This window comes from Postia placenta (assembly GCF_002117355.1).
Source record: "Postia placenta MAD-698-R-SB12 unplaced genomic scaffold POSPLAscaffold_10, whole genome shotgun sequence".
Lineage (NCBI taxonomy): Eukaryota > Fungi > Basidiomycota > Agaricomycetes > Polyporales > Adustoporiaceae > Rhodonia > Rhodonia placenta.
Window position 1 is genome coordinate 839,110 of NW_020169841.1, and position 9,527 is coordinate 848,636.

Genomic DNA, 9,527 nt, shown 5'->3' on the forward strand with positions numbered 1-9,527 from the left:
CGTGTAATTACATATCTAGCAAATAACAAGCATGGACAATCATGATGATTACTCATAACTAATATATTGTATTACACGCCAAACCTGGTTTTGCTGATGCAAGGGGGATGAACTTCGCCACCCCAGGCAGGACCTGTCAACGTCAAGAAGACCCCCTTAGGGGTGGTGCGAAATGGGTCTGAGGGGATCCCTCCTCGAGGATCCCCTCCACTGTAACCCAAATAGGATATAGGGGCATCCCATCGCCATCTAGGTGCCCTCGTCACCACCATCCTGAGATGGTACGCAGATGGTACGCCGACCCTCCTCCATGAGGCTTCAAGTCCTTTGCATCACATGTTATGTCTCTAACATCCTCCCCTAGAATGGCATTTGTTGCCTGTCTTGATGGGAGTGCACATTCGCTCCTTTTACTAGTACTTAGTAATTTATGTACATCACACCTGTAGTACACGATAATCACTCTCAATATCATTGTTTTTACTATGAAGTACTTTACACAAGATCAAGATGAGGGCCTGGGTAGCGAGTACATTGTACACAAGATTGACAATACATCATGACGGTACCTGCGAAATGCATCAAGCCTGCATGGAGGGCCCGGCGTCGCCTCATTGCTCGCCTTCGTCGTGGCTTTGCACGCCGGCTGTCTGCGCGCCGGCTGTCCCAGGCATCCTACGAGCAGGCGGGGCAGCCGCCTCGAAGCCGGCGTACGGCATGCCTTGAGGCACGTCGGTGAATGCAGCTGCCTGGCCGAAATCCTCGTAGAAATGTGGGTGGACCCTCCCCGACGGGATGTAGGTGCCGTCGGGCGTCATGAGGCCGGGCGCGCGGAATTCGGGTGCGCGGAACTGAGGGGGCAGTGGGCAGTAATAGTGTCCTGCATCCCGCGGGTCCATCACCTCGTAGCTGTCCAGAGTCTGGCTGTCGACTGGCCAGCCGCACGGTGCGTACCGGGGGGCATGCGGGAGGGTTGGCCGCGGGCGCGGCGCATATCCTGGTGGCGCGTATCCCGGTGGCGCGTATCCTGGTGGTGCGTCGTGCGCGTGTGCGAAGGGCGCCGGTGGAGGGAACATCCAATGGCCTAGCATGCCGCTAGCCCCGGCGGTGCTTGTGCTGTTGCCGTCCTCGTCGTCGTAGACTGCCAGCCACTGGTGCAGGAGGGAGGGCGGGAGGGCAGCTGTGCCGCTGGATGGCGCTGGCGCGTGCGCACGCTTGCTGCGTCCCTCCTGTGGGCGGTGGAGCTCGGCCGGGGCGTCCTTGTCACGCTGGGCGGGAGCCTCCTGGTGATGCTCTTGGTCGTGGGTGCCCTCTGTGGGGGCGCCTTCTGTGGTGGCAGGGCGATGGCGGCGCTTGGGGGGCGCGTGCTCTGGCGAGCTTTCGTCCTCGTGCAGATGTCGGGCGGGGCGCTGACGCTGGGCGGGAGCTTCTGTGGACGCGTCGCACTGCTCATTTGTGGTGGTATCCATAGCCCCGCCGCGCGTTCGGGCCCCTGCATGCACCAGGCGTGGTGCGGGGCATTTGGCTGTCTGTGCCCTGGGCTTTTCGGGCATGCGAGGGGTCGACTGCTGCTCGACATCGCTCCCGCCCGCGCTCGCCTTGCTCCGCTTGGTGCTCCGTGCAGGGGCCTTGCCTTTGCTGGGACCCTTGCCCTTGCTTGGCTCCTTCTTGGTGCCGTCCTCGGGCTCGTCCTCGGTGTCGGACCCGTTGCAGAGCGCCTTCCGCTTGGCCCCTCGTGGCTTCACTGGGGTGGGGGTCCCCTCCGAAGGCTGGTAGGCGTCCTCGTCCTCGGAGTCCTCGGAGTCCTCGACGTTGATGGCTTTCCGCTTGTCCGCTCGCGGCTTCACCGGGGCGTCGTCGTCCTCGCTGTCGTCCACGTCAATCGACTTGGATGCGGTGGTTGGCTGGCTCATCCTCGACTTGCGGATCACGACCTCGACGACCCTCGACCTCGTTAGAGAGGCCTTGGGCGGAGGCGCCTGCACGGGTGACAACGCCGCCGAGGCCGTGTCCTTGCTCAGCTCATCGGTATCCGGCGACGAGCTCTCACCGTGCTCTCCTGACGAGGCAGGCGCCTCACACCTCGGGGGTCCCTTGCGGTCGCTTGTCCCGTTGGCGAAGTAGCGGCGCGCCCGCTTGAATGTGGCGTCGTGTGCCGGGGGTGCGCAGATGATGACTGGCAGCTTGTTCTTCTTCAGGGCTATGTAGGAAAGTAATCAGCGCACTGGCGGCGACAGGGAGCAGAACACGTAGATACTCACCTTCCTTGTCGACCCTTTCGAACTCGAAAGGGTAGTCCCTGTCCACCAGGCCCTCGATCATTCGGTCGAGTTCCGGCATGGACAGCTCCGCGATCCCTTTGGCCTTGTTGCGGCCACCGGTTTTTTCCTCGCCTGGCCAGCGCACGTCGTCAGGGTAGTTCTTCCACACGAGCCCTTGAGTAACCAAGAGCTCGGCATGGTGGTTCCAAGGGAACAGGTTGTTATACTTGCGCTCCCAAGGGCCACCGGCGGCCACTGGCTGATCGTCAGTGTGACGCCACTTCACTGAGAGGTGAGTTGCTTACCTTCCATCTCCCTCACGTTGAACCTGATGACGCCCGCCTTGTCTGTCGATGAGAGCTTCTTCCTCCAATCCGGGTGCAGGAACTCGAGGCCGAACTTGCGCCTGTCTAAGTCCTTTTGTGACTTGATGGTGCCCTCGTTGGAGGACGTGCCAGCCTGCTTCGATGGTCCTGGGACCTGCGTGGATGCCTTGGATGGTCCAGCGGCCTGCTCGGATGGTCCGGCGTGTTGTTTTGAAGGTGCGCCACCTTGCTGGCATGATGCTGCAATGGCGGGGCCGCTGGGCTTGCTCGGTCCACCCACGTCCTCGTCGCCGTTCTCGCTCGCCTCGTTGAGGATGCCCATGGATGTTTGATGACTGCGCCATGTAAAACATGAGCTCCATGTTGCGTTGTAGATATACATAAACACTAACTATAAATAAGACTTGAAGTGTGCGAGGGATGTGTCTTCGTTGCCCCGCAGATAGGTGCTCAGAAACTGGGAAATTATATAGTCAGTAAAGCACCCAATGTAACCAGCGGGAACTTACATTTTTTGCCATCGCAGTCTCATAGAGCTGCGCCAGGCCCGTGTCCGTATTGACGAGATTGCCTGCCATCAGGAATGCTGTGGAGAAGTCGTATCGCAGCGCGAGGTTGTCGCACTGAGGGGGTGGTTAGTGGGCTGCGTGACGCTCATGATGTAGGCACTTACGAGCTGCCTCATCTTGGCGACTGCCTTCGCAAAGTCGCGCTTGCACTGGCCGACAGTGTGATTCGCCGCCCACACTTCGACCTCCTTGAAGGTCTCGAGGATGTCACGCCAGATGTCGGCGTGCACTTCTTTGAATAGCGTGTACGTCTTGGAGCGGATTTCGATGGTATCTGCCAAAGGAGCATCTGTGCGAGGCTCGCATTAGTATCTGTTTAGGGATGCAAAGTCCCTGTACTTACCTAGGCCGAGACGCTTGCATTCTTGCGCCTGGTTCATTTTGAAGTAGCGGCCGTAGATGTTCCAGTGGTTGCGGGCGGTGTTCACGCGGGCGTGTTGTTGTCCGAACATTGCCTGGACACGCGCCGCTGGCAGCCCAGAGTCCTTGCTGACTTGCTCCACGATGGTATTCATCTTGGCAAACCCTGTCCGCAGGATCTGGCGCATGTCGTCCGAGAGTCGCCCTGGGGTGCCGAACACGTCGTCGTCGGCTTGCTCTTGTAGGGCTTGCTCTTCAGCCTCTGCGGCCTCTTCATACGACATGCCAGGCACCTCATCCCACTCCGGGCTGCCATCGTGGGAGGTGTCATGCACCACGTTGTCGCCAGACTCATCCATAGGGGAACCGGCAGCACTTGCTGCTGCATTGTCTGCGGTGCCCGCTTGCTGCGCGCTAGGCACATCCGTGGATGGGTCCTCCTGCGTACTCGTCGCCTTGGGTGTGGGCTCGAGGGCCCTCTTGGAGGGCTGGCTGTCGCTAGGAGGGGGTGTTAAGGGTCTGCAAGGAAGGGCTTGCTGTTGTGGAAGTAGGGGCTGGGGATCCGCCACCTGGAGGACGGTCCAGCCCGGCATGTCACTTGGACCGGGGGGGGCTAAGGCGCTTTTGTAGCGCAGAGGGTCAGCGGGATCGGTGGGATGGATATGCGATGCGTTGGAGGACGCCCGCGAGCACAGGGCTGTAGGTGCGACTCACGAGGATGTTGATGCCACTTTGGAGGGAGGTGCAAGGGGCTCTGCGGAGGGTCCTGCGAGGTCTGCACGTGAGACGCTGGATGGGGCTCGCGAGTGCAGCGGCGCCGCCAGGTTCTGGTACGGAGACGGGTGGTAGTACATGTTCAGGTTGTGGGGGTCGAGTCCGGCAGCACCGTAATGCGTGGGGGCAAAGGGTGCTGCGTGGTATGGGTACAGCAGCATGTCTTCACGTAGTGTGCGTGGTGCTGGCGCATAGTGCATGGGCTGGGAGCCTCCTGCATGCGCGATGGACCCTCCGGGATGGGCGGGAGGCTTGGAGGACGTTGGGGCGGAAGAGGGATCCTCTTGCTCACCGCGGATGGTTGCAGCAGGGGCGCGCTCCTCTTGCACTTGGGGCGTAGTGTTCCGCAACTCCATAGAATGGAGGCTGGTGGTTTTGGGAGCGGCAGCCATCGCATCGCCCTCGCGCTCGGGGTTTGGGGGCGGCATGAGCTGCGCGCGGCGTGCCTGGGCCCTGTGGCTGATGCTGGTGCTTTTACCAGTCGGTTTGATTACTGTGCGCAGGCAAGTCGGGGTGGTCGGGGCAGTGTCCGTGTCTCGTGCCTCGCGAGAGTGTCGTTCACGCGGTGTGGCCTCCTCATCTGCGTCTTCGCGCAACGACCGTGCTCCAGGCGGCGTGCTGGTCTTCACGCGCTGTCGCATCTGAGGTGGGGTTTGATTAGTATGAGATGCGTGGAGCGCGGTGTGCCACTGTATGACATTGGATACTCACCTGAATGAAGTATCCCGGTTCTCCAATGTCCTCTAAACGCGTCGGCACTTCCTCCTGCTTGATCACGATCTGTGGGACCTCTGGCCTGGGCAGCGATGGTGAGATTGGGTGTCGTGCGCAGCGTTGCAAAGCCTCTTGGAGATGGTCTAAGGGAGTTCGGAAAGGGCGAGAGAGTCAGGGTAGATTGGGCGTGGGAGCAAGAAAAAAGGAGGCGACAGTAGGTGGAGAGACACGGCGGGAGGAATTAGATGGTTGCCCAGGATCAGGTGGGAGCATGGGCGTGAATGCGATGAGGATCACGAGGAGAAGAGGGAGGGCCATGGTGTTGAACGAGCTCTAGAGGACATCAAAGAGGACGGTAGAGGACAGAACGGAAGCGTGTGACCCGATTTGGATGGCTTGGGCCTCATGCAGGGATCAGCGAATTGATATCCAGTCACCTGCTTCCTCGGTGTTACCCCATTTGATATGCCTGGGAAGCATGCACCCAGCTGCTTGGTTCCTCTGACTCCCTCACTGCTGTTCCCCGCTCGCATCCCTCTGACTCCCTCGGCGCAGTTCCCCGCTCACATCACTTCAACCCTCGCCGCCCCAGCGAGTGAAGGCTTCCGTCGGGATTGCAAAGGCGAGGGTTGAGGCCGGCTTCAACTCCGGGCATGTCACCAATGACATGCGTCGGGAGGTGATCCGCTATCAGAATAGCGGATGGTACCGCCGGCTCACCCTGAGGGCACGTGCGGCCCGTCAACTATGACGGTCAGCACCCCCAGTCTGCCCATTGCCTCAAGCGCGCGCCATTTAGGGAAATAGTTTTGGGCGGCCCCTCGGGCTCGATATGGTCTGCCCGAGGGTCTCTCGCTTCTCCGTGAGGTAAATGGGGTAACATCCGAAGTTAATAGTGTTATGATACATCGTTGCAAGATGAGTGGCGCTAGTGTAGTACTCCGTGTCGTAGCAGAAATAGCAGCACACCTTAGACATTATCAATGTGATTGTAGTTATTTCGTCGTCAAGCGTACAGCGATGTCAAAAACAATGTGTACACCGACATCTATTAATCGAACGTTCATCGGGCGCTGACATGCTGCGGTCGGCATTCGGCCATCTGCCTCATGCCGCCCGGCTTGCCTTTCCAGATGGCCCTGCCGGTGCGTATGGCCACTGTGGCCACACGGCAGGCGGCCCAAGTGCCAAGCGGTCCTGCGGCATAACCGCGTGCCATTTAGGACAATGGTCTCAGGCGGCCCCTCGGGCTCGATTTGGTCTGCTCGAGGGTGCCCTGAGCGATCTGCGCTGCTCCTAGGCGCCCGTGTGGCGCTCCTCGGAGATCAGTCCCCCTCGGAGATCAGTCCCCCTCGGAGATCAGTGCCGGCCCCCAGTCCTTCTGGGCGGCCGCGGCCTCCTGCAAAAGCTAGTTGTAAGAGTCCAATGTGAGCAAGCTCACCAAGCTCACATTGGACTCTTACGTGTATACGACCTGCGCGCGAGCCCAAGGATCCCTGCCCAGGATCGCAGGATGATCCGATTACTACAGACCATTGATGGTTCTTCGGCCTTGATTTAGTATGGCCGAGGTTCGTGACAGGGATCTGCACTGGCATTAGGTGCCCATACATTGAGCGCTCCTCGGTGCTCGCTATGATGCTCCTCGGTGATCGGTACCTGGTGCTGCAGCCAATCCCCGCGCGAATAAGGGTCCACTGATCGAGCTGCAGGACAGTCGAAAACATACTTGCAAGTCATATACAGGCTGTTTTTGAGCTCGCAATGCCTCCAATTTTGCGCGCTTTGCTCGCCAACGGGCTTGCACATCGCCTGGGTACATTTGGACACCAGCGGCATTCTGAAAGGCTCTGGGCAAAGCATAAGGTGCACGGTCTAACCCTTGGGGCAGACTAGATTCTCATAGGGCTCCTTGTATGCTTTACTGCCACCATGGGCAGAGGCGCCAAATACTTCACTGCCGCAGACAAGACCTTTGCCACCAAAAGGCGCAAACAGGCTCATGCAGCTACTCCAAGGTATAGCTACTAACCCCCGCCCTATCCCTTGCCAACCAAGCGTGCAGCATCAAGGCCAGCCGAAGGGCTCAGAACCGGCATGCATATCTGCATCGCCAGCGTACGTTCATGTTTCAATGACGCCGGGTTACATTGCTAAAGACCACCCCTCAGTTGAGGGCTCTCTAATACCCTCTCAGGTCCACCCTCTGAGGCCCACAGACCATCATGACATCCCCCCCGATGTCCTCACGGACGCGCACCTGCCCCTCTGCTCTCACCCGCTGCTCCTCAAGGTGCTATGCAATACGCCCCTCGACTTCAACCCTGCTAATGCCACGGCAAAGCAGATGGAGGCCGTCCTGCGTGGGCAGGCCTGGCGAACGTTGCGCGACGAACGGGATTGTTGTATACGCTTGTGGAACGAAGGGAGGTTGGACGAATTGCGAGGGTTGATAGAGCAACACCTCACCGATGCGCGGGAGCATCGGCAGGTTGCTCACGCCCAGTGGGAGGAGGCTGCCGCGGAGGGTGTGGACGATGACAATCGTGCACAAATTGTGACATCGACCCGGGCGAAGTTCGCGGCCAAGGAGGTATTTTGCGACCTGTGGGAGCTCACGCAGCTGACGCACATGCCAGAGTACTATGGTGTATTCTATGAGCTAGCATGTTTCCCCTCACAGCGGGTCATGCTCGTGTATGAAGGCGTGGTTATTGATTCAGTATACTAAGTTTACGTGGATACAGCGCATGCTAGCGTGAACAGGAATATGCGGAAATGGCCTATGTCTGCCTCCTCGAACCCCGTCATGTCATACCCATGCAAAACTGCCGCGATGACGGCCAGTATCCATACGCCGCAGTCGTATGTGTTGTGCTGATGTGCTGCTGTCTAGGGACTGGGTGAGACTGCGCCTAGCGGCGTCGGTGAATGCTACTTACCGTGGTCGGATACACGGCCCATGCACGTTGCGCGTGGACAATGCGATGACCCTTATCCGCTGCAATATTGAGCAGGCGCGCGGTGAGCTGCATGACGTCCTGTTGATGCCAATATTAGGATATGCAAGACTTTGACGCCATAATTACTTACCTGAATATGACCCTTCCATGGATGCTCCCGGGCAAAACTGTCGAAGTAGGCGACGCGCGACCGGGGAATGTCAATGGTCGCCAGCATCCAATGGTCCTCGTAGTGGATCGGGATTGTCCATACATCCTTCTCCCAGAAACGTGTGCTTGCCGCATTGCGCCAGAGGGTCGCATCGCCGGCATCCGCGCGCACTAGGGGGAGCATGTATGTGGACAGGAGTGCCACCCGCTCACCTCCTGGACCCAGGAAGACGAGTTGGAGGAGCTGCATGCATGCGTTGATGCAGCTATCATTCATCCACGCACTCCGGTTCTGCAGGCGACTCATGTCTGACGCATCGATTGCGAGAGGACTGGGGCCGTGGCTTGCAGGAAGTGGGGAGCGTCATCGATGGAGACATGGATCTGCGCACATTAGCGCAAGTGCGGTATCATGACAAGGAAGACTTACTGGAGTCTCCCATGTCATGGTTATCGTCATGACAGATGCCTCGGACCTTGCATCCTCAGGGGGCCCCTCGTCACCACTAGCGTCGTCCAGGAAGACGTCCTCCACCAGATGCTGTTCTGCCTCGAGGTATGACGGTTCCTCCTCCTCCAGATGCCTGTAGGGGTCTGTATCATCTTGATGGATGATGTAAGGGAGGGGAGTCTCGATGACGAACAGCCATGCATACACTTGAGGATCGCCGAGGGCGCTGTTGACCGTCTCGGACGCGAGTGTGGTCTGTGCGTCAAATCGTTGAGGCGAGACCAGTGGGTTCTTCCATTTGGCAGGTAGGAGCAGAAGCTCGCAGACGCGTTGCTGTAGCAGAAACGCGATATCCGCATCTGGTAGGGTCCATGGTTAGTGGAAGGGGCGAGTGGCGCTAGCGATGGCTTGGTGTACTTACTGGATGATGTCGCCAATGCCAGTTTGGCGGCCGCAAGCTCACTACCATACCAACGACAGATGTTGTCTGCCTTTCTTCCTAAGCGGCGCCTGTCGCGACTTAGGGTCGAGCGACAGGGGAAACACAGACTTTGAAGGATGCTGGGGGTGTTCGACTGGTTCTTACCGAAGCGATGGTGAGCAAGGCTCAAACCTAAGGCTAGGGACAAGTGAATGTATTAGTTAGTAAGGTAAGAAAGGAATACAAATGAGGGCTTACTGACCTAGGGACAAGAGGTCGAAACTGAGGTCCCTAGGGCAGCAGAGGCCGGCTTATATACATGGGGAGATTAGGGCAGGCTGTGCACGTTGGTCCGTGCGCAGCTGGTCTGTGCGCAGCATGCCGACGCGGCCCCGGGGCCGGTGAGTCAGAGCGGCTGTGTCAGCGGGGCCCGAGCTGTGCCGTGCGCTGCCGCCCCATCTAATCTAATCGTACAGTAGATAGTGACGCGTCCATATCAGGCAGGTAGTACAGAGGTCGCGGGTTCGAGCCCGCGAAA

At 58.9% G+C, this 9,527-nt stretch overlaps 4 protein-coding genes across 4 annotated transcripts; 1 reads left to right on the forward strand and 3 right to left on the reverse strand.

The window, feature by feature from the left end:
- Window positions 1-611: 611 nt before the first annotated feature.
- POSPLADRAFT_1058570 (hypothetical protein) lies at window positions 612-5,322 on the reverse strand (the record flags this gene model as incomplete). The annotated part of the gene is made up of 10 exons (XM_024481054.1): window positions 612-2,200; window positions 2,262-2,516; window positions 2,567-2,922; window positions 2,980-3,044; window positions 3,097-3,210; window positions 3,261-3,445; window positions 3,500-4,137; window positions 4,231-4,931; window positions 5,002-5,147; window positions 5,235-5,322. The coding sequence occupies 10 exons, from the start codon at window positions 5,320-5,322 to the stop codon at window positions 612-614; spliced, it is 4,137 nt and encodes a 1,378-aa protein (XP_024337203.1).
- A 1,614-nt stretch (window positions 5,323-6,936) lies between these two features.
- POSPLADRAFT_1148525 (hypothetical protein) lies at window positions 6,937-7,735 on the forward strand (the record flags this gene model as incomplete). Its single annotated transcript, XM_024486192.1, has 3 exons — window positions 6,937-7,022; window positions 7,070-7,122; window positions 7,224-7,735. 3 exons carry the CDS (start codon window positions 6,937-6,939, stop codon window positions 7,733-7,735), a joined length of 651 nt encoding a protein of 216 aa, XP_024337204.1.
- A 76-nt stretch (window positions 7,736-7,811) lies between these two features.
- Window positions 7,812-8,367, reverse strand: POSPLADRAFT_1058572 (hypothetical protein; the record flags this gene model as incomplete). The annotated part of the gene is made up of 3 exons (XM_024481055.1): window positions 7,812-7,892; window positions 7,947-8,045; window positions 8,098-8,367. 3 exons carry the CDS (start codon window positions 8,365-8,367, stop codon window positions 7,812-7,814), a joined length of 450 nt encoding a protein of 149 aa, XP_024337205.1.
- A 53-nt stretch (window positions 8,368-8,420) lies between these two features.
- POSPLADRAFT_1058573 (hypothetical protein) lies at window positions 8,421-9,037 on the reverse strand (the record flags this gene model as incomplete). The annotated part of the gene is made up of 3 exons (XM_024481056.1): window positions 8,421-8,501; window positions 8,548-8,927; window positions 8,986-9,037. 3 exons carry the CDS (start codon window positions 9,035-9,037, stop codon window positions 8,421-8,423), a joined length of 513 nt encoding a protein of 170 aa, XP_024337206.1.
- Window positions 9,038-9,527: the final 490 nt, after the last annotated feature.